Raw genomic sequence first — 23,968 nt, 5'->3', positions numbered from 1 at the left:
GGCCATACGGCGATCAAGGCCAATAAAAATATAATTGTCGAGGTGTTCATATCTGGTGTTCGTGAGCGCGATTTTCAGTTATAAAGGTCGTCAGCTGGCTCACAGTCGATGCTTTGCAAGCTTGTTTTATCATATTTTATACTTGCTTCATATCTGCAAACGTGAAACGTTCCCGTTGGATTTTTCATGTCACAGCCAGCGACCAGAGGATATTCCATGGTACAGACTTCTTACATCTTCGTGTTCTCTGTTTAAATCAGTGAATGATTGTCAGCCCCGTATACAATTTCCAGGGCTGGTCGTATTTTTAATTGTTTATTGTCACAACATTAAACTAATCCATACCCTATCGCTCGTTCACTACTACTTGAAGAGTTGTAAGCATGCTTTTGCTGAGGCTATAGGAAATAAACAGCAATATAGGAAAGGTTATATTGTCTCATATGCGGATTGCATGTCGCCAATGACCTGCCAGGGATGGCATAAAGAATTTGGTCTCCAAATTTAGAAGTCTTGAAATGCGAGTAAAGTGGCGCGCAACACACTAATTTCTACACAGCGCGGAAAACTGTTTTGACTCCTAACTCATCCTGATGAGATGAGTTTAAGGTATCCTGGCGGAAACGACAGTCGACGTGTGGGTTAGCTTATCTCCGTTCAATTGTTCAGTTTATTTCAGTTCGGTTCATTTCCTGGCTGATTGGAATGCGGGGATCGAGTGGGGGGAATTTTTGCTGGGCTTGCTTGTAAGAAATGCAGCTCATTACTAACTTTATATTCCCATTTTTTATATTCATTTTTATTATTACCATAACACTCTCAATATTTATTACTTAAGTAAGGTAGGTTAATCATATGTTTTTCATTTATGCCAGCTAACCTGTATTGCAATATTTATTGTATTGTATATAGTATCGGCTGGCGGAAGTGTGGTTACCTACGTTTCAATGCACTTTGCTGGCACTTGGCAAGTGCAGACTAAACATTGCCAGGTCAGGTGCAGCATAGTCCACATTGTATGCTCTGTGTGATATGTTTAGGTGATAGGTGACAGGTAGAATGTGTTGGCATAGAGTAGAGACTTGAGAGCTGGTTGGAAACAGGCCACAGGAAAGGTGTTGCTTGCTAGGCTCAAACTACAAACTTGCTGCTAGGCTGTTTGTACCTTTTCCATAGCATTAGAGAGAGAGAGAGAGAGAGTGAGAGGGAGAGAAGGTATCCTCTCTCTCTCTCTCTCTCTCTCTCTCTCTCTCTCTCTCTCTCTCTCTCTCTCTCTCTCTCTCTCTCTCTCTCTCTCTCTCTCTCTCTCTCTCTCTCTCTTTCTCTCTCTCTCTCTCTCTCTCTCTCTCTCTCTCTCTCTCTCTCTCTCTCTCTCTCTCTCTCTCTCTCTCATCTCAGGGGGTCAAGTGGAGCCACCCCCACCCCCCACCCCACCCGAGCGAAGGATATCCAGCCGATCACCCGGGTGCGTGTTAAGGGCTTCTCAGCTTTCAGTGGTGTCCTCTTGTCACTTCGGAGTCATCAGGATCTTGCCCAACGGAGAAGATATGGCTCCGTAAAGCATCTGGAGCACTGCAATCATGCCTCCCCTGCAGCATCAGTACTTCAGGAAAAGCAGTTGGAGAAGTCTGAGCCCCTCAGAATATGGCCGGCACCATGCTCCTCGGACAAGACGCGTGGCTCGTCATTAAACCCGCTCTGATCGTTCCTGATCCAGCTTGCCGAGCGACCTCAGGTGATGATGCAGTACCCTCGAACAGCTGCGCCAAAAGCGGGCATACCATGGTCCTGACAACAGCTGCAGCGTGAGCACGTCAATATTGGCGAATAACAGTCTCACGGCTGCCAGCATCTGGTTGGCCTTAGCAACCACCTCCGCTGTCTGCCCGTGGAACAGAACCCTGCATGAGCCCCCATGAAATTTCCAAGAAACCTTTTGTGGGCACGACTGCGATTTCGGTGCCGTTCAAAAAGTAGGCCAGCCGTAGGCCGCAAGTGCTGATGTACATTTATTTACACTTGATGACGTTGAATGAAAGCGATCGTACGCCTCCGGCTATTTGACCACGATATTGAGGTCAACCTGGTGAGGAAAAGCGGCCGGGACCTCGGAACACGACAGTACATATCAGCACCGACCGCGGACATCTTGACCGCGCTTCGCACTTCTGGTAAATCGTCGATGAAAATAGCGAGCAGTGTTGGTCCCAGCATCAATCCTTGAGCGGTATTGTTGGCGACGTCGCCCCAGACAGAATTCGAGCCATGGGCCCACATTCTCTGCTTGCGGTTGGAAACAGACTTTAACTTCACAACCTTTTCAAGAACTTGCGAGGTGTACGTAATGCTGCAGTCCATTCATCGTCCAGATTCAAGGCTCATGCCTTGAAAGGCCCACCAGCATTTGCAGACTGGCGTAGCTAGCGACTGAGTTGACGTTGCAAGGAAAAACAAGCCTTTTCACACTAGCATTATAAAACGGGGCCCCACTTTGGAACCAGATCTGAAATGCACGGATGGCATGATGCCTGGGGACGAAGGCCAGCGTTTCTCGTCAGGTCCATCAACACATGTTGACAAACAAAACACACAAAACAAAGCAACACATTGTGAATGGCACTCTGAAGGCGATGCAAAAAGTTGCGGTGGATGTTGCAAACAATGAGCGCCCCCTGCATTACATGACTGGATATTATCAACACACAACCTGCAGTCAAAGCCAGGGCATGTGCTGCCCATCACACGGCCGGAGCTGTCCCTGCTGTCAGGTATCTGGTGACCAGGCGCCGGTCGGGGGCCTTATCAGCCATGTGTCGCTGGTCGGGGACTAGCCCTGTGGTGGCATTACGTCCGGCTAAGCTTCGGTGTTTTGCAGCGCTGGCGGAAGTCAGGCAACATCGGTAGTGGTTGTGTGTCCATACCCTCCAGTTGCATATGACTAAATAAACTCTTAGTAGCTCCAATAATCAGACATCTCCGACCGCTAAAACGACATCTGCTCCCAGGCATTTAAACTGTCCGCGATACAGCCTTATGTCTGTATTTTTTCCACCTTTCGCTGCTTCTTGACAAGCATGCCCCAAAAAGCTTTGAAAGGGTGTAATAAAGAATTCCAGTTGATGCTTTGCAGCATTACTTTAAGACACGTGTAATGAAATATTGTGACCTTTTTTGCATTGTTTGCTGTCTTGCGTGGTGGCGACTCAGGACGAGGAAGTGCAAATTGCAATACAATCTGACCTTGATCAAAACCGGAGTGCTTTCCAAAGTTCACAAAACATTAGGTATCCTTCGAATTATTGCATGACCCTTTCATATTAAAAACAGGTCATTAAGATTCTGACCATTTTCTAAGCATGTTTAGGACGGAAGTCATTTGTCCAGATTGAAGCAACGCAGCGCCGTAAGCTAACTTCTCACTTCAATCGACCTGCACTTCTGGTGGGTGAGATGAGGGCTTTACGTCTTGAACTGTAAAAACAATTCTTGCCTCACCCAATACAAAACATACTTAGCCACTGAATTGCTTGGGATGCATCGCGTATTCCAAGCGGTATGGACAAAACAATGCAGGTCTGTGGCATGCTTAGCCCCACACGGACAGCCCGGCTTTGCGAAGCCAGCGCTCAGCTAGCGCCCTGTCAGAATCCGTCAGAGGTCAGCCTGCGCCCTTCTCGGGCCCATCATGTACACCGCTCTGCTGCGCAGTTTCTTGCTGGGCTCATCTCTTGGAATCGTTTCCTGCGCCGTTCCGCTGTCCGTTAAGCCTTCTCTTTAGTCTCACGTTCTGGGTGGTTCGACACCCAGCCGGTTTTCTGGCTATAACGTTGGTACACGACTTATCATGTACTTGTACATCAACCAGGCTGCTGGTGGGTTGCTGACATCCTAATACGTAGCGTGCCGGCCAAAAGGCGAGAAAACATATCCGTCGCAAACGCCAAAAAAACATTCACACAGGTAAACGAACAGCCACTTCCTGACACTGTCCCTGAGGAATGACATTTCATGTCGGCTTGTCCGGGATGAAGCGTACAAGTCCTCACAGTACTATCGGCGTCTGGCTCCCCAGCAGCGCGGTCGTGTCCTGGGCAGTCCCAGCGAAAGGGTGAGAGCCATAACCTAAAAACTAGTTTTTTAAAGCGCCGCCACCGCCGGAATAGGGCTCGAGTACGTCCGCGGACCCGATGCTGATGAGGATGGTTAAATCGTCAAAAGCCCGCCTTTCCGCGGAGAGTGGGTAGACGTGGTCCGGGTAAAGTGATCAGCAGGCGTCGGCGACGCGGTAGCCGTGCCGGACCGCCGGTTTCTTGGCGACGCCCGGCTCCAGCGTTGGTACGCAACTTATCATGTACTGGCGGCGCAGCGTTGGTGCACAGCTTATCGTATATTTTTACATCAGCCAGCCTGCTGAAGGGATGGGGACATCTCAATACGTTCTTGGCGACGCCCGGCTCCTGCGTCCATGGCCTGGGACGCCGTTTCGTCCAGTGGCGGCGACGCAGCGGCTGCGCCTGCCTGCCGGCTGCGCGGTGACACCAGTGCCCGCACCCTCAGTCGTGTGGTCTCGACGCTGTCCCGTCCCCGCGGGTGGCCGGTCGTTGCCCCTGAGCGTTGGCCCCCGGGTCGCAAAGGTACGGCAGCTCGTTGTACGTGGGGCAACTAGCGGGCGGAGCAGATGGCTCGGCCGTTCGGCGGGTGATGTGTCGGTCCGCTGAGCCAGGATGCAGGTAAAATACTGCCATCCTACGTCAGCTGGATGTCCCACGAAGTTCTTGTTTTCCACACATCCCTGGCATGGACGTATATGCCCAGCCCGTATACCGCGCTTCCACCACATTGCTCTAGGCAGAGTCCCAGATAGAGCTAAACGCCTGCACAGACCACGTCGACATTCCAGGCAGGACCCCAACTGGGGCCCAGCGCCTGCCCAGGCCACACCAATATCCTGATATTTGCCCGATATGTGCCCAGCTGGTGCCCAGCTAGGCCGCTGACAGACTGTGGCTGGCCGCGGCCATCAGAACACATGTTGCAAAGGTTATTGCGGCCGTGCTGGGCATCCTGTTACTGCCCAACCAATCTGTCCGTCCGGGATCCTACCGGGGCCACAACAAAATGCCGGCTGTGGCGCCTGTTGCCAGCTGTTACAGAAGGTGTATACACGTTCAAAATTGTTGTTCTCAATCTGAGTGATATTCATACAATATCGGATTGCGAAATTAGCCGCTCGATGGCGCTTTTATCATCATGAGGGCTAGGGTTGTGCTTTGTGCTTCACCGATAAGATCGCTTATTGCGTTTTATTTATATTCAATGCATGTATTTTCCCCGGCACGTGTTTATCGCTCAGGCAATTCTCTGTGCAATTGACAACCACTGCGCGTTCTGCTGTCTCCTGGCGCACCGACATTATCGTGAGGCGCGATATACAAGAAAGAAGAAGGCTGCTATGTTTGTTTATGATCCGTATCGCACGGCGCTCACTCCCGGTTGGTCGCGCGCGGCGGCCGTTCCACCCTTATTCGATTTGGTCCGCTGGAGGTGGTTGCTGCGGTGTGGTGAGCCGGTGATGTGTTGATGCCTGTGCTTTTTGGTGTATGCAGTGAGACTGTCATGCTTATGCTGTTTTGCAGCGTATTTTGCTGCATGTCTATGTGTCGGCGTACTAACTGATAGAGTACTTATATTTTCTGGCTAGTTTTATGTTTCCCACGGTTGGGCTGGGCGAAGGAACAAGTGATGTTCATTGATGAGGTATTCCAGGCATAGAGCTCACAGCTCTTAAGATTATCTGAACTGCATGAATCTTGTGTGTCAACCATTACAAACTAGAATGGGTAGGTGTATCAAACCCCAGCAATATCTAGAGCCATGATAATTTTGGCCTTCCTGTCCCAAATGGCTTGAATGGGTGCTGCCAGTTTCAGTAAGTGTGAAGCTTATGCCAGCAGTGCCAGAACACCAGAATATGCACAGGGTGTCACCAACTAACAAGTGCAATGTATTTTCCACAGATAATGGAAGCCACATACAGCATAGTTGGAGGCAGCTTTGTTTAGGTTGAAACAAAGCCAGGGGAACTATCAATTGTTGTTGCTGAACCTTCAGAGACAAAGAGTTGGATGTCAATCAGTACTTCCATTTGAGCCACCCAGCTGCAAAGCAACATCAACAATCACAATGGAGTATGAGACTGTGCGCTTCATCAGCTGGACTGGCTTCCGGATCACTGTGATACTGGCTGTCCACTATTTATTCACCATGTTGGATCTCTTTTTGGGATGTTTGGCCATGATCCTGATCATCCCATCAGCTGTAGTCTTGTACTATCACATTCCAACTCCTCCCAAAACAACAGTCCAAAAGATATTTAACAGGCTGGATAAATTCATGGTGGGTGCCCACCGTGCTGCTTGCCTGGATGCTCCTGAGAACAGCTTAGCTGCACTGTACAAGGTATTCTGATCACAACATGTATTTTGGGGCTCTTAATGGCCAAGTAGTTTTAAGTAGTGCACAAAATCATATCAGAAAGTTTTTGATAATACAAAAATAATGTTGTGCTGAAATATTTCATGTCATACCAGGTGGCCTGGTAACTTTGTATGTGATTTCCTCAGTGGTGGGTAATTCAGGCTTTATGTCAGTTCAGATCTAAGTATACTATTTTTCTAATAGCATTGCTTTATTGTGTAGACAGCTGCACTGAATCTGTTTCTTTCTCTTTTTGTTCTGCTATACACCTGTGCTCATGGTGTGAAATTGCTTCAAATCTAGTTATTTTGGCATATGTGATCTGATCTTTTATTATACTCTGTGTTTCTGTTCTAATGCAGTATTTCTAGAGGAAATAGTATGCATTATATATTAAGTACATGAACATATGCATGTGACCCATCTTCCAAATGTTCCAGTGCAATGAGCGGGGCTGCCAGCTGATTGAGTTTGACCTGAGCTTCACATCAGATGACCAAGCAGTGGTGTTCCATGACAACACTGTGGACCGCATCTCTGATGGCAGTGGCAGCATCAGTGCTCTGACATGGAATGAGCTGAAACAGCTAGACATCAATGCAAAGCATCCAAAAAAGTCAGTACTTTGAGCTTATTTGCAGGGGTGAAATTCACTTTTATATGGGCCCAAACCTGTGAAACTTGCTCATCCTGTTTCCCAGGTGTGTTTCTTTACACATTTTGACCACTTTGTGTTGTGGTCATAATATGCACCCCTTGTGCTGTGAGTTTATCTCACACAGTTGGCATTTTATTTAGTTCATCCAAGAGACATCCTGGTGGAAGTGAATTTTGCTGTGGAGCTTTCTGTTGATATGTTTATGCTGATATACATGCAAACCTATGTTTTGAATGCACCATGAATTCCAGGAGTAGCACAAAATCTGTGCCATGCCCATTTGACAAAATCCTGGTTCTGCTCATTCAGCAAAGGCATGTCAAACACATCATTTCAGACATTGTAACTTTTATTTTCAACAGGCATGCAATTCCAAGGTGCACCACAAGGTGCCTCAAACCTTCATTATTATAGGGCACCAAACTCCAGGGGCACAACAACAACATTGTGGCTCCCATGCCAAACAAAATTCTGAATCAGTTCCTTGGGTGAGTTGAGGTTTGGGGGGGGGGGGGCACCAAAACCCTCATTTTGGGCACCATTAAATTATTTTCTAGACCACCAAGTCTAAGGAGGCTGCTCAAAGGGGCCTGTAACCTTCATTTTTTAGGGACACAATAACTTGTTTGTTCTCCACCATGCCCAAATTCTTGACCAAACCCTTTGGAAAAGTGGCACCAAAAAACCTTCCAAAACCCCCAAAAAGAGAAATGAAAGGGCTAAATGAAGCATTATTATGCTTATAACTCCCACAGCTCATTTGATGCAGACTGTCATCATTTGTTTCCCGGTTGATTTAATTTCATGTATTTTAAATACATGCAAAATTATGTCTGCTGGCAGCTTCTGGATCCCCTAGCGGTCCAAAAGCACAGCATGAAAAGAGGATGTATTTTTAAAAAACGGTTTGATTGGGTGGCTCGTTTTGGGTGATTTTGGGGGATGGATTCCTTAGTTTTTTCGCCGGCAGGGACCCTTTGTTAAACACAGTGCTCCTTTTACCGTGACTGGTCGCGCCCCTGGCCACAGTCCAGTTCAACGTAGCGAACTGGAAGGAGTGCGTCACCTCTCGCGTCCGCAATTTGTTGTTTTAGACTCTTGACAGGCCGTTAAAAATAGATACGAGCTCTGTATTGGACAGTATCTACAGTGAGATCCATCACTATTGGAACGATGTATATATATATATATATATATATATATATATATATATATATATATATACAAATATATATATCTATCTATCTATCTATCTATCTATCTATCTATCTATCTACCTATCTATGTATACATATCAAGGCAATAACACTAACTAGCAGTTGAATATGCTCGTGGTCGCACAAATTTGAACGACAAGAACAGGGCGGAGGTGTGAGCAAAGTAAACTCCCCGGCGGCGCGCACATGTGCGTCCGAGTATGTGCATGCGAAGGCTTGACACGTGATTAGGTTGCGCCGCTCTGGCGTTACGAAAACGGTGGTGAACACTAACGGGCAACGGATGGAAATCGGATTTGTAACCCTCGCTTTATCTCATTGTTCGCACACCATTCAAGTCACCTCTCTGGGATGCGTAAGGCATTGAGTATAATAAATGCCTTTCCGGAGAGAAACAGTAAACAAAAATGTGTCCTCAGCATGACAGAACTGCGCGTGCCCCTTGACATATTTGGTTGGGACTACCAGCGTGACTAAGCAAGTATGGATGCAAAGGCTCCAGATATGCGAGATGGCAATCTCTTCTTTCCGGGCGCGAGATGGCCGACTGGTTAGCGCCTTTGGCTGCAACGTGAGGGGGGAGTTGCTTGTTCGAACCCCGCGTGTGCCATTGCCCCGGAGCAGGAACAGGAGTGCAGGAGCCAGCTAATATGCAGGCTGCTGCAGTCGCTGGCCCTCCAAAGAAGGGCGCACGACGGCGTGCGTCGCGTTTCCGGATATTTGTTAGTTCTGTGGCAGATGACAGCAGCCGCATATTGTGATGAATGTTTACCTTCGAATGCTAGATAATTTTACGTACCGGCGGCGCAGTATGCTTAATTTCTATTGGTCTTGGAAATTGTGGAACTCATATTGATGATATTGTGTCTCATGTGCCACATTCGTAGGTTATAATTTTAGCAATTTTCCTACTCCTTCAAGGTGCTCAAAACATGCCGCACAAGCTTTAATTATTTTCATGTCAACAATGCAACGCATGTGGCACATGACAGGGCATTGCTCTTAAAAGGTTCGACAACAGGAAATAGGTTTTACAACACGAAACAACATGGCGTGAAGGGTCTGCGAATGACATCATGACAGGTCACTGGAATGGTATTGCGATTTATACGTCATGTACAAACAACTGCTTTTACGTTTAACCATTCGCTGAGGGGTTCGATTCTCCGCGGGGTCCCACCCTTTCCGTCAGGGTGAGAGGCGGGCGTCGCCTCGTTAGTCTTTGGCAAAAGGTGAACATGCGTCTTACATACACATACCTACCTCTATCTCACCTTCCACGATGCAGGGAGGACGATTTTTCCGTGTTCAAAAATGAATATGGGAAAATGAAGTGACTGAAATCCTGATATTTTGTGTGAGGGGGTGGGCGAAGTTCCAGGGGGACCACAGTGAAGCTTAGCTCTTCGTTTGGCACAGTCTCGAATCCTGTGCAGCGGCTTTTTTGTCGCTTCCACTGTGGCTGTGGGGTATTCATGGCTCCACCAATGACCCGCGCAGCACGAGGCTGATTGCAAAGGCGGGCTTTAATTTCATGCTATACCACGATGGTCTGAAATTGCGTTGTTAACGCCTTATTTTACCGCAAAGCATGTGAAACCTTTGAATCGAATGGTGCAGCAATTATATGCCAGGAGCACTTGCTGGAAAATATCAACCGACAGTTGAAATATATTTTCATTTTGTGAAATTTTGAACACAACATGGAAACTTAATTAGTTGAAAAAAATGTATAGGTGTGTTGGGGACCAGCTCTCACATTGTGGAGGCTCGGCCCCCATTATTTGGGGCCCAGCCCAGTGAGTGTCATGCCCTCCACCCAAATAAATGTATTACTCTACCCCCTCCTTACTCACCTGCTTTTGTTTTTTGATTTTTTCTTACAGTTATGCACTCGGGAGTGTAAGGTTTTGATGTGCTAGCAGTGTCTTAAAGATGAAGAGGTTTAAGGAAGTTGTGCATGCCGGTTCCGACGTCCGTTTCATAGCACGGAAAACGGCTCGGTCCGTCCGCCTCACAGGGCTTGCATATGCACCAGGTGTTTGCAGAGCGCCGGGTCGCGTAAGAAGAAGTGCTCTGGTATCCCGAAGTGGTTGTGGTTCAGTAACATGCAGTGTGGCGTCGCACCATCTGACAGCGGCCGGTCATCGGCAGGGCCGATTTTCCCGCCACACGGGTGGCGCTACTCAGCGAAATGGTGGAAGAATGCCTTCGACTAGACCTTCTCTTTATCATCGACATTAAGGCCCCAGATGCGAGGGTAAGTAGACACTTCTGATCTGATCAAACATGGAACTCTGGTTAGATGGGTTGGTCCTGACGAATTGCTATATTTTTATAATGCATGCATTGTGCCTGGATCAAGAACGCCGCGTCCTTTTGCCACTCGGACCCGTTTGAGGTGGAGGAAAGGCCAGGACACCACGATGCTCCCAGTGTTGGTTACTGTTCGCTTGACTTCAAAAGCCGGCACCCGGCGCCTCATCTAGCAACTTCCCGTGCTGCCAGTGACGTCTTGCGACGGCGTCTGCACCAATGTGCTGCAGTGTCCGATGGAGATCGCGCTTAGGTGCTGCTTTTCGCTGCTCTGACTCCATGGCATCTCCATTTTAGTCGCTCTTGACCATGCCGGACATCCTGTGTAAGCTTCTGTCGACCAAAGAGTGTGCCCATCCATGCCGGTGTTGGCCACGACTTGTGTGAACGGCCGACAGTGTAGGCAGATGACTTATGTGGCCCTGTCCTTAGGCTCCCGGCGCTGTCCTAGCACTATACGAGAAGTTCCCCAAGATGTATGAGATGGCAATGGTCTCCTCGTTCTACCCGCAAGTCATCTACGAGGTGGGCTTTGTAGCCGACTCGCAGCAACTGGCTAGACTGGCAGCACCTGACAGGCTCTGGGTGGCCGGTACGGGCTGTTTTGTAACAGAAGTGGCGGCACCTGACAGGCTCTGGGTGGCATTGTTATTCCAACCGATGCTAATGTGACAGTCTAACCCTAATTTGACTCCATCTGGCTAGTCTCAGCTGGCCTGGTGTGACCTCACCGGCTGTGAGTGTGACCTCAGCTGACTTAAGTGTGACCTGACGTGACCGTATTTCCATCTCACCTGACCCGAGCGTGACCTCAGCTGACTTCGCCGGCAGATCCGGCGGCGGGACCAGCAGGTGGTGGCCTGCATGGCCTGGCGACCCCACTTCTGCGCTTACGGCGATTACTCGCCACAGGAAGGCCCCACACAGCGCCGTTACCAGAACCCCCTGAAGCATGTGGCAGGTGTGTGGGCAAGTACCTTCGGTGCATCGAACACTTCTGTGGGAATGGATATGGACGTGTAAAGCTGAAGCAAGCGGTAATAGGATTTCCCTAAGACTTATCCTGGCTTATCTTGGCTATAGGTGTATCCTTAAGGCTTATCCGGGAATTAGAGTGAGGGGCCCCACAGTCTCGAATATAAAGGTATAAAGCGGATGTGGCGATCAATCTTTCACTTAAGCATGGTAAACAGCATCTTAAAAACTTGATGTGAGTCCAGGCTAGACACCTGGCGAATCGTATTACACGTAGACCGCAGCCACCAAGAGCGGGCCGTGTGCCGACGACCGCGGCAATGGGCCATGCTCCAAAGACATCCCTTTTTTCCTCGTTTGGAAACTGGATACTGTGTCATGCATGGACAGACTGCGATACATGCAGAATAGTCCATTTTCTGTTTAAGGCAGTATTGTGGCCAAATTTGCATAGCATAGCATTGGGTGTCGGTAGAAAAACAGCTGGTGAAATACGTCTAGCGTTTTGCTATCCCTTACTCCAAAGAACAATTGCGCTTTTTCAACGGTTTTGCCCGCCTTTGCGCTGCTTTTTTTTTGCACAGTTGCGACTTGCTTAAGCTCTGCGGTACAACGGGACCACGCAGTAGTTCTCACAGTAGTTCATAGTTCAGGCAGCGGAGTGACAGTCGTGTGATCCGGAAAAGGCGCCGATCGGCAGTGTTTCTGATCTCCGGCAGCTGGCGAGGCTGGAAGGCTGTTTCAAATCAATCTCTGAGTCCTGCTTAGCAAAGTTGGCTTTGGACACCTTTTTAGCCGGTCAAATTTCTGTCAGCATATGAAACCAACCATTCCTTCCGTCATGGTCAGAAAGCCAAATGTTGCCAGGCGCGGACACATCCTCACGGCCCAAGCATCATCATCGCCATGCTACTTGGCAGCTATAACAAGGCTGCATGATCTGTTCACTGTTTCATGCACAGCAGGCGGAGTCTCCAAGGCCCACCTAATACTGTGTCTCGAGCCACAGAGAGCCCATCTGACGTGATATCTGCAGCTCTCCGGCCGTCTGCCCTAGAGCCAAATCGACTTGGCGCGAGGTGTCGGAGCGAGACAGTGTTTGTTGGAGCGGCCCCGCGGCACACCGCGGAGTTTGAGCCACCGGACCCTAACAGACGGCCGTCGGTGGCAGCTGATATCAGGCCGCCTTTGTTTCTCTGCCGCACGGACCTTGGCTCTGATCTCGTGTTAACCAAATAGTGGCGTGTATTCTCTAGACGTCACCGGTCGTTGTCCGTGTCTGTGTGTGCGTGTGCGTGTTTGTCGGGCGTGGAGACGGATGCAGCAGATCTATTTGCCGCTTCGGCCGGCAGTATATACCAATGTGTCGAACACTGGCGCCAGGATGTCCGACACGAGCTCTTTGCAGCGCCCTGCCCGACGGGCGCCGCCCACGGCCCTTCCGTTTCGCTGGCCGCCGCTGCCCAACCTCGGAGGTGGCGGCCAGGGCCGTGGACGACTCTGTATCGATCATTGTGCGCTAACTCAGGAGCCGTGCGTAACCACCTTTCAGAGGAAGGGCGTAGGTGATTTGTGAAAAGCATAGCCCGGTCCGCAGCTTACTAGCGTGTCTGGCGCTTTTCTGCCTCCCCCCGTCCCCCCCCCCCCCTCTCCCGTCAAATGCACGTCTCGGCAGCCGCCAGCGGCGCGCGGACACGTTTTGGTTCGTCGTCTTGGCCGGATGTGGAGACGTGGGCCGGCAGACGCCGCGAAAACATGGGCTTCGTGTCGCGCCGGCGTGGCTCCGCCGCCGCGGCGTTCGGTGGTTTTACGGGCTCAGTCGGCAAACAGGAGCTCAGGTGTCGGCTCCTCGTATTTTTGTGACGCTGGTAGCTGGTTGTTAGCACCTGCGGAACGTCTAGCGCGTTGTTTGATGAAGTGCATGTGCTGGCATCATATCTGTATATATATATATATATATATATATATATATATATATATATATATATGTATATATATGTACACTGATCAAGTGTACGTTCTTTTTTTATCCACGTAGGTGCATTCCATTTTGGTACGTCCTGACGGGAGTTTTTCTCCGGGCTCCGCCCGCTTTGGACCGGCGTCTCGCCTGCCGAACACACCGTCGCCGCCATCTCACCGCCTCCTCCCCCCCCCCCTCCCTGCAGCCTCGGCGTTGGACATCGTGCTGGCGGGCTGGGCCATGTCGCTCCTGCCGTACCTGTGCGGCCTCTCCGTGCTGCTGCTGCACAAGGACAGCGTCACGTCGGCCTCGGTGCGGCGCGCCCACGAGCTCGACCTGCGCCTCATCGCCTGGACCGTCAACGACCCCGTGCAGAAGGCCTACATGGCGCGGTACCTGAAGGTGGCCTACCTTACTGACACGCTCAGCGACGACCAACAGTTGGCGGCGGACGCGTAAACTGCCTCTGGCCAGCGCCTCTGGCGGTGGACGCGTGAACCGTCTCCCACTGGCGCCTCTAGCGGCGGACGCGTAAACCGCCTCCCACTGGCGCCTCTGGCGGTGGACGCGTGAATTGCCTCCCGCTGGAGCCTCTGGCGGCAGACACGTAAAGCGCCCCCCACTCGAGCCGCTGGCGATGGACACGTGAACCGCCGGCCATGGCAGCAGGGAGGAGGGGGTACGAAAAGCTGACCTGTCGCCCGGTGGCGACAAGTGAAGTTACGTGGCATGCGGGGAGCACTAGACGACCGTCGTACTGGCGCGAGGGCTAAATGCCGCATGTTGTATTGGACGTACCAGAATCTCCGAATAGCGATGGTCTTTGACGTAGAGGGACGCTTAGACAGTGACCTGACATGACCGACGTGCAAAATGTGTCAATAGCAAAATATTGAAGACAGTCTGATTGCAAACAGTGAATGGTCATATAACGTGCATTATTCGATCCCCTCAAGTGTCCAATGCGTGTCATTTGTTGCGGTTCTTGAAGCTCGTCTGGTGAGTCATGTCAACTCTCTTAGTTATGTCGGTTCGCTGCTCGCTGAACGGCCCGGCACATCCGATGGTGTGAGACCATTTTCCTTACTTGAGCCAGCCCATGTCATGCATGAAGTCAGTGATGCTAAAAATGCGGGAGCACTGGTATACCCTTTTAAAGGACGAACCCCGATGTATCCCCAATTTTAATCGGTCTAAATTAAGAAAGGTGTGGCTTGGGCCAAATGGCGACGCCCAAGCATTAGCAGTTCATCAAAAAGCGCATGCCTCTGCCCCGCGACACGGGGCAGAGGCATGCGTCTTCCTAATGTAGGAAGAACGCATGCCCCTGAATCACAGAAGGCATGCGTCCCCCGCCGGGTCGCAGCGATGTGCTCGGCTCGTGTGGTGACAAGACACAGGGAAGCGCCGGCTAGGACTTGTGCGCTTTTTTAGTCTGAGGACGGACATGTTTGACGAGTGTAGGCCAGCACCGAGTGAATGATCAAGGTGCGAAGCGCGTTTTGGTCCCGTATGAATGTGGCAAAAGGAACTGAGCTAACCGCGAATCATTTAAAACACGTCAGTCTCTGAGCAATAATTTGCATCTACTTAAGCCTGCCTTGAATCTGCCTTACGTGGGCGTGATATCTGTAGTGGTGTTTACGGATACGTACCATGTAGGTCAAAACAGCGTACCGAACGGTCTGACTTCTCCAAGGTATATATGCCGGACAGGACAAACATAATCAACATAGGACATTGGTGGGGTTGTGTTGTAAGTTCGATACCAGTCGACTCACTGTAGCAGCCGTGACACAGACATGTGGGGATGTTGATATTTTTAACCAAAGAGTTATGTCCATAGCTGCGCCCTGCTTCCTGTAGTTTACCAGCGGTAAGCGGTCGATAGTTGTTCGCACGTCGGAACTGAGAGGGCTTACTGAACACGTAGGTTTCGGTTGATGTTGTGTTTAGACTCGTAGCTGATCGCTGGGAGGGGTAGTGCAGGGTGGGTACAGTGCATGTACGGGAATTTTCAAGGCATAGTTGTGCCAGTTGCTTACGATAGCGCTGGGCCTTTGTTGGGTCATCCCTTGTCAAGGGACCGGCGTTCGTGGCTTCACAACGCCAGGCGGGGGGCGGGGGGGGGGGCGTCACGGGCCGCCAGGTCACGTGACCCCCGGCGGAGCGCGCCGTCTGTTCCGTGTCACCGCCCCTGCGTGTTGTGAATACACGGCCGGCTGTACGGCGTGTTCTCTGACCTTCACAGAAGTACGGCGTACGAGCTGTGCCGGGTTTTCCGACGTCGGGAGGTCGGGTCTCGCCGCGGTTTGCGGGGGCTCCGCCTGTGTTAGCGCCGTCGTGGCCTGCAGCTGCAGCATGGACGGCTCGAAGTGAAGCAGCAATATATGATTGGTCTGGACATCTCCCCCGGAGAGCTCACAATCTCCCCCCCCCCCAACCTTGGCCTTTACGCAAATCTAGGGGAACACTGCGAGGTGGCTGACTTCTAGTGCCCGAAGGGATCGTGCCTCCGCGTCCACGTCCGCCCCTCCGATCTGCTCGGCTTCTGCACGCATCGGCAGACGACGCGGGGTGTGCAGGCATCCCCTCAGCTCCCGGGGGACCGCTGAAGGCTGCATGTTTGGTGTCCGTTTGGGACGGCGGGCCAGATCCGGGCCAAGGAAACGCTTGTTCGGTAGGCGCTGATGTTCAGTGGCCTTGCGCGTGGCCTCGTTTTGGCTGCAGGCGTGGCCGTTTTTACTCCAAACCATTACAGATCCACTCGTGCGGATTCAAAGTTCAACGCATGGCAGATGCGAGATCGGACAAACGACGCTCTGATCAGCGCGCCTGTTCTGTCTGCCGTATTTGCTGGTATCAGTAGTGCAGGCGGGGGGGGGGGGGGGGGGCACGTGCCTTCCCTAAGGTTCCAAGGGGCCCGACAGACCCTTGGCACCTACGATTAAGGGCCCGATTTAAGGGCCCGAAAGGCCGGCCTGAGGTCGTATTCAGGGGCCGGGCGCTTCAATGCCATCCAGAGAGCCCTATGCGCTGATTAGTGGCCTCATGGGTCGATAAGGGCCGGTATGTCAGTCAGACACCACCAATAACGCACAGTTGGCTCCGTGTTGGCATGGGCCTAAGGGCCCATTCCCCAAGCAGGGACAAAGCCGGAGCCAACGATTTACATTGGCCGGAGTCCTAGCGATGTAATGCCGGGGTCCCCGACCAATGTAATGTAATTTGTCAGCGGTCCCCACAGCCTGTAATAAGAGGCCCTGCGTTGGCGATTGGCTCGAGTCGGCCAGAGACAGTGTTCAAGGAGGCCCGAAGAGCCTGGATGGCCCGCAGGGACCGACGATCAAAGTTCCGCTTGGAGGGCTTAAGGGCACGAAGGACTAGTCGGGTCTTATTCAGGGGCTCCAGCCTGCGGGGACGGGCCCTCAAATGACAGCCAGAGGAGCCTTTGCGCTAATGGGGGGCCCCTGAATCGATATGGGCCCATCTGCTGGTCAGGCATCACCAGCATCGCACAGTCAACTACGTGTCGGTATGGATCTTGGGGCCTACTTCCCTATCAGCTACAAAGCCGGGGCCAGCGATTCGCACTGGTTGGCGCCGCTGAATTTGTCAGGGACCCGCAGCATCTAACAGAGGACCCCGTGTTCGCAATGGGGCTCATGTCGACCAAGAGCAGTGTTCCATGCGGAGAAAAGTCCGGGCGGCTAAGCGAAACCGACGATCCGGGGCTCGGTTGGAGGGCATAAGGACCCGAATGACTTGCTGTAGGTCACGTGAAGAATTGCAGCCCATAGGGCCGTGGCCTGAAGTATCCGCCAGAGGTGCTCTTGCATCACTTGAAGATTCTTCTGAGACGATGCGGATGTCTCGGTCGGCCAGAGACCACGAACACCGAACAGTTAGCTCCACGTTAGTCTGAACCCTGGGGACCCATGTCCCAAGCACGAGCGGGGCCGGGGCCACAGCTTGCATTGGTCTGGGTCCTTGAAACAATGGCTGGGGCCCCGTACTGGCTAGGGGCCGGCAGTGCCTTGCAGGGGGTCCCCGAGTCGGTCACAGGCTTTGAGGAGGTCCGAGGAGGGGCCGAAGAGCCCCTCGGGACCAAAGATCAAGGGCTCGATTGGAAAGCTGAGGGCCCCGAAGGCATGGCTGTAGGTCACAGTGAAGAACCCCCCGCCCGTAGGGCCGTGATCCTAGATGAATTAGATAGTATTTGTACCGAGTGTTTCTCTGTTTCGGCCATAGACCACCAACACCGACCAGTCGGCTCCGTGTCGGTATAAGTTCTTGGGGTCATTTCCCAAGCAGGGACAATGCCGGGTCCGCGATTCGTGTTGGTCAAGGCCCCTGCAGCAATGCGAGGCTCCTGCACTGGTCAGTGGCCCAGCACCTAACAGGGTGTGCTGTGCCAACAAGAGGCTTGGACTTGGTCAGGTCCGTGTGACAGTCAGGGCCCATTGGGTCCGTTAAGCCGAACTGGAAGATATGCGCCAGTTATTGGACCGCCTGCGGCGATCAGGGATCAGAAGGTTTCCCGCACCAGGAAGGAACCAATGGGATATGATGTATCTGTCTAAGGGCCTGCGGATCGACCAGGGAATCCTGCCCCGTGTCGCCAGAATGGCAGCCTGAAGACAACCCGCATTGTAACGGAATGGCCCTCCAGCTCCTGACCGGGAACAATAATGTGCCCCATAGTGTTTTGCTCAAGAGGTCCCCTTGCCCGAAGAACAATAAGTGGTCTCATTATTGCTGAAAAGTTGGTGTGGATGAGTTAAAAAACGAACAAGGCAATTGCGTGTTTTCCGAGAACATGCATTCTTTTGCCTAATCGATCAGTGAAACAAATTACATCAAAATATTTGAGCCTGTGCGCCCGAAATGTTGTGAGCAGGGACAGAGATGGTCTTGGTTGCAGTTTCGCAAGACCGAACGGCGTCGGCCACTGCAAGTGCCACCACGTACTCCGCACGGGAACGACCGTGGTGAAATAATGGTTTCGAATGTCTCAAAATTGATTCGTACCTTTCCAAGATAAGAACGGGCGTGTCTTTTCAACAATTTGAGGTTGTCCTCCACACAGATGAACAGACACAGCAAAACGAAAAGTAGATGTCCGGTCTTTACCCTTCCAGCTGCACTACCAGATTCCAGCCAGCACCACTTCGTGGCGCTGTAAATGCCAATATGTTAACATCAGTGTAAAAAATTTCACCCGTCAAAAAAACGTTTGAATTACCTTCTAAGTGTATGATCTGCTGTCCTAGAGCGTTCAAAGGTACTTCTTTCGGATGTGTCACCTCTGTTGTCCACTCATTGGCCACGGCGTAGTATTAGCCGCAAAGTCAACGCTGCTTGGCCTAGGGAGACTGCAACGTCGGGCGTCGAGTTTTTTGTTTCTGAGATTTCCAGCGCGCTTATTCATAAATAGGTATATGTTTTTTTATCACGTATCGATTTTGACTGAATGGTGAACATTCACAGAAAAACATGGCTCGGCGAAGGTAATACAAATTGCTGACCCACCTCGATCTACAATCTACACTCGCGGCGTCCCTAAAATCTCCATAAAACCCAGACAAAAATTCTAGCATACCTCGAGTTCTATCGGTTTAGGAAGTCTGCTAGACTATGTAAAATGAAGAGCACCAGTCATTTATTGAATTCAATCGTTGAACGCATGCATTCTCTTCTATTGGCTATAAAGTTCCGTCAGCATTTTCTTACGGTGGCTTCTGTCGTCTATTCCACTTATAGAGCAAACAAATAGAAAATAGAAATAAAAATCACGCCCTCGTTAACAAATGCGCTGTATCCAGCGTTTTTTTTGTTTGGGGGGGGGGGGCGTTTTACGACCAGGAAGCCCTTTGTCAACTCTGTGCCCCCCCCCCCTTGCAGAGACTGGCTGTGACCCTGGCGGCATTCCAACGTAACAGGTACATAAAATCGCTGCTCGCTGTCATAATTCTTTAGTGAATCGTTTGTCATCAACAGATCACATAGTGTGTGTCATGGAAACTTCGATCAAGAAACCAAACTTTTAACGCCATTAAATTTTACGTCAACGTACGCAGGTCAGCACAAAGTTGCACTGCTGAAGAAGTCCACAAAGACCGTGAGCCGAGTAAGCCTAGGAACGATACCGCAGAACCACAACACCTCGGAATAAGATTGCTTACCTGGCGAAATCAACGGCTGAAATATCACCGGACGCTAGCGATCGTGAGTGTCATCGGATGTTGTACCTCAAGTGTTTTCGTCGGCACCATGTAAGTGTGTCAAGTACGAGACAGGGAGGAACCGTGCCGTCGGTATGGTATAGAGCTGATGTGGGGGACAGTGCAAAACAGTGCTACTCGTCTGTGTGAACACCAGTAGGCTTGTTTCCACAGTCCGTCCCTATTCCTCCGGCCCCTTTTCTGCTGGGACACAAGCATAACTTTATTTCCACGGCCAGTCCCTTATTCCTCCCGCCCCTTTTCTGCCGAGACACAAGCGTAACTTTATTTCCATGGCCAGTCCCTTATTCCTCCCGCCCCTTTTCTGCGTGGACACAAGCATAACTTTATTTCCACGGCCAGTCCCTTATTCCTCCCGCCCCTTTTTCTGCCGGGACACAAGCATAACTTTATTTCCATGGCCAGTCCCTTATTCCTCCCACTCCTTTTCTGCGGGGGACACAAGCATAACTTTATTTCCACGGCCAGTCCCTTATTCCTCCCGCCCCTTTTCTGCCGGGACACAAGCATAACTTTATTTCCACGGCCAGTCCCTGATTCCTCCCGCCCCTTTTCTGCCGGGACACAAGCATAACTTTATTTCCACGGCCAGTCCCTTATTCCTCCCGCCCCTTTTCTGCGGGACACAAGCATAAGTTTATTTCCATGGCCAGTCCCTTATTCCTCCCGCCCCTTTTCTGCGGGGACGCAAGCACAAGCTTGTTTCCACGGCCAGTCCCTTATTCCTCCGGTCCCTTTTCTGCGGGCACACAAGTATACTTAAGTTTCCTCATCTGGTTGTTATTCCCTCGGCTACTCTGCGTAAATACACTTATAATGTTGTTTTCTCAGCTCACTCCTTTCCCTTTCTATCTTTTTTTCGCGTGAACACACCTATAGTTAAGTTTCCGCCGCAAGTCCGTATTCCTTCTGCCACTCTTCTGCGCAGGGCGCACCTGTTATAGCTGTCTGATTAAAAATATGATGATTTGAGCGCGCACCCACCGGCTAAGCGTTGAGAACCCGGTGACCGTGGGTACGAAGTAACCAAAGAAGTTGGCACGCTCTTAAACACGAATAAACAACCCGCGCCAGATGGCGCTGTGTTGATCGCCTTTTCCAGCCAGCCCTGGCCTGTGTCGACTGGTGTCCCAAGCTGTCGCCGTGTTTCCCAGTCCTTGTTCCTGGCAGTGTTCTGTTGTTTCCTGGTTAGGAATGTGTTTGGAGGCTCACTCCTTCGCGTGCCTGGGTTGTGTGTGCGAAACGATTTCTATCAGCGGGACATTTTATTCGAATCGGTCTTGGAAGCCGACAGAAACATTTCAAGGGAAGACTCCTTGATCAAAACTGATAAGCTATATGGAACAAAATAATGAGGCATAACAGAGCAAGTCACATCGAGGTTCTTGAAGACATGTTAATGATCCGCAACGGTTGCCTGTCTGCTTACAGAATTCACTGATGGAAACTCAACTTCGCCGCGGGGTGACGGAGTAGAACGGAGTGGCACCGATGGGAACACTCTGGTGGTGTTCACTCCTGGCAGCGTGTTTTCGTCCCAGGCACATAAGCTTTAAGCAATTGTTTGGAGCTCGACGGAGGAAAATAGTAGAAGTGACCGTGAATATGGGTACAAGCCCATGTTGGTGGGTTGTACTCATCTGGATGTCTGTTCATTTCACTCATCATGTCTAGACGCTAGTCTTCAACAACTCTTTGGAGCAATGTTCCCCTTAACCTTGTCGCCAGTGATGGACATGGATGCAATTCCATATTTTACCCTACAAGACCGGAATCTATAGATAAACATGAGCGGGACGATCAGAGGAATTTGCATACCAGAAATGCAAAATCCCATCAGTCACTTCACCAGATGGAAGCCGCCGCGCGTGGCTGATGTAAACACCGCGACACCGGCTGCCAGTTCAACCCGGATTCCCGCGAAAGCCATGATTCGTCAACGCTGAAGCAGTCAGCTCACATCGGTGTTTACAGGCGTGCTGGGCACCACCAGGCAGCAGCGTACAAACCTAACCAATTGCAGCTAGTAATGTCTAACGCCCGCCGGCGGGCGAAGCCGCATGTGGCCCTGTTCCCGTCCAGCGACAGCGGTACTCTATCGCAGCCGTCTGCGGCCCTGTTCGGCGACAGCGATACTCTGTCGCAGCCGTCTGCGGCCCTGTTCGGCGACAGCGATACTCTATCGCAGCCGTCTGTGGCCCTGTTCGGCGACAGCGGTACTCTATCGCAGCCTTCTGTGGTCCCGTCCAGCGACAGCGGTACTCTATCGTAGCCGTCTGCGACCCTGTTCGGCGACAGCGGTACTCTATCGCAGCCGTCTGTGGCCCTGTTCAGCGACAGCGGTACTCTATCGCAGCCGCATGTGACCCTGTTCGGCGACAGCGGTACTCTATCGCAGCCGTCTGTGGCCCTGTTCGGCGACAGCGGTACTCTATCGCAGCCTTCTGTGGTCCCGTCCAGCGACAGCGGTACTCTATCGTAGCCGTTGTGGCCCTGTTCGGTGACAGCGGTACTCTATCGCAGCCGCATGTGACCCTGTTCAGCGACAGCGGTACTCTATCGCAGCCGTCTGTGGCCCTGTTCAGCGACAGCGGTACTCTATCGTAGCCGTCTGCGACCCTGTTCGGCGATAGCGGTACTCTATCGTAGCCGTTTGTGGCCCTGTTCGGCGACAGCGGTACTCTATCGCAGCCGCATGTGACCCTGTTCGGCGACAGCGGTACTCTGTCGCAGCCGTCTGTGGTCCTGCCCAGCGACAGCGATACTCTATCGCAGCCGTCTGTGGCCCTGTTTGGCGACAGCAGTACTCTGTCGTAGCCGTCTGTGGTCCTGTTCGGAGACAGCGGTACTCTATCGCAGCCGTCTGTGGCCCTGTTCGGCGACAGCGATACTCTATCGCAGGCCGTCTGCGTGTATTGCTGAAGGCATGGCGCGGTCAGCGCCGGTCGCAGCAGCGCGCGGTTCACCTGCCCCGTGAGGCTCGTATCGTGCGGACGCGACGAACAATGTTTGCTGTTGTCATCTGCGGCAAAAAGCTGTGAAGTATCAGTCCTCTGTCATTTGCAAGCAAGTTGTCTCATCGGACCATTTTTTGCAATGTTGCAGCATCACCATGACGTCACCATGTCATATTTTTATAACCATAATGCCAGCGCCGTGCTGTCTGTCCCAATGGCTCAGCTGATAGAGCGCCTGCCTTCCGATTCACCCACCCGTGGCGTGGTGAGCGCTCGGGTCGCTTTTAGACGCCTTAGGCTTTGCCCTCTACAGGCATGACCTGCGCCCGGTGGCGGTGGTGCCAGAAAAGTAAGATGACGTCAGAGGGCAGGACGGACCGTGCCGAGCACTGCGGCACATTAAGCTTGCGCCACCAAATTCTGCCGTTGACATGGAATTGCGCGATTGGATGGTAAACGTCAGCCATCACAAGACCAGTACTGCCTAGTGTGAGCTCTGATCCATCCAGAAATCCATCTATTTAAAATACTCAGATAGTTTCTTTAAAAAAGAGTAATTTGTACGATACATGTTTGAATAGCGCGGTATTTCAGAATTATTCGTCACAAGCAGATCCGGATCATGACGACCGGACGTCGCAGCGACTCGAGACCAACTCACTCTGACGGGGGAAAAATACAGACAACTGCACTGTAAAGGCATGGGTCGATGTGTCCGAGTTGGCAAGTGATGCCGATGCGCATACCATGGAATCGGCAGGAGCTGCCGATGCGCATATTATAGAATTGGCAAGCGCTGCTGATGCGCATACCATGGAATCGGCAGGCGCTACCGATGTGCATGCCACAAAAGTTGCAGGTGCTTTCGATGCACACACCGTGAAATCGGCAAGCGCTACCGATGTGCACACCATGGAACTGGCAGGCGCTTCCGATGCGTACACCATGGTGTCGGCATGCGCTACCAAAGCGCATACCATGGAATCGCCCGCTTTGGGGCGTGTGTCTGAGGCCCGATGTCAGGTCTCAACAAGCAGAACAGAGGGAGACATAAAACCGGCTGTACGGTGTCTGGCGAAAGTACTAGCGACAGTTCCACTTACAGAAAGAAGAGAGAGAGAGAGAGAGAGAGAGAGAGAGAGAAGGGAGAGAGAAGAGAG

At 51.5% G+C, this 23,968-nt stretch overlaps 1 protein-coding gene across 3 annotated transcripts; it reads left to right on the top strand.

The window, feature by feature from the left end:
• Positions 1–5,497: 5,497 nt before the first annotated feature.
• LOC119095481 (glycerophosphodiester phosphodiesterase 1) lies at positions 5,498–15,721 on the top strand. 3 transcript variants are annotated; one of them, XM_037218310.1, is made up of 7 exons: positions 5,498–5,561; positions 6,018–6,459; positions 6,918–7,093; positions 10,507–10,612; positions 11,101–11,193; positions 11,500–11,629; positions 13,812–15,721. In XM_037218310.1, the coding sequence occupies exons 2-7, from the start codon at positions 6,184–6,186 to the stop codon at positions 14,063–14,065; spliced, it is 1,035 nt and encodes a 344-aa protein (XP_037074205.1). In that variant the 5' UTR covers positions 5,498–5,561; positions 6,018–6,183; the 3' UTR covers positions 14,066–15,721. The 3 variants fall into 3 exon arrangements, with proteins under 3 accessions (XP_037074205.1, XP_037074207.1, XP_037074206.1); XM_037218312.1 differs by having other exon boundaries at positions 5,536–5,556; XM_037218311.1 differs by having other exon boundaries at positions 5,548–5,569.
• The last annotated feature ends 8,247 nt before the right edge of the window (positions 15,722–23,968 follow it).

Source organism: Pollicipes pollicipes, unplaced genomic scaffold (assembly GCF_011947565.3).
Source record: "Pollicipes pollicipes isolate AB1234 unplaced genomic scaffold, Ppol_2.1 Scaffold_4219;HRSCAF=4965_pilon_pilon_pilon, whole genome shotgun sequence".
Lineage (NCBI taxonomy): Eukaryota > Metazoa > Arthropoda > Thecostraca > Pollicipedomorpha > Pollicipedidae > Pollicipes > Pollicipes pollicipes.
The sequence above is the reverse complement of the archived record's forward strand: the minus strand, read 5'-3'. Positions and strand labels throughout refer to the sequence as shown.

What these genes read in the sequence shown, in the direction of transcription:
- LOC119095481 (XM_037218310.1), top strand. Translation starts at nt 6,184, where the DNA reads ATGGAGTATGAGACTGTGCGCTTCATCAGCTGGACTGGCTTCCGGATC. An exon ending in GCTTAGCTGCACTGTACAAG is followed by an intron (nt 6,460 to 6,917) that starts GTATTCTGATCA and finishes CAAATGTTCCAG; the next exon opens with TGCAATGAGCGGGGCTGCCA. An exon ending in TTAAGGCCCCAGATGCGAGG is followed by an intron (nt 10,613 to 11,100) that starts GTAAGTAGACAC and finishes CCCTGTCCTTAG; the next exon opens with GCTCCCGGCGCTGTCCTAGC.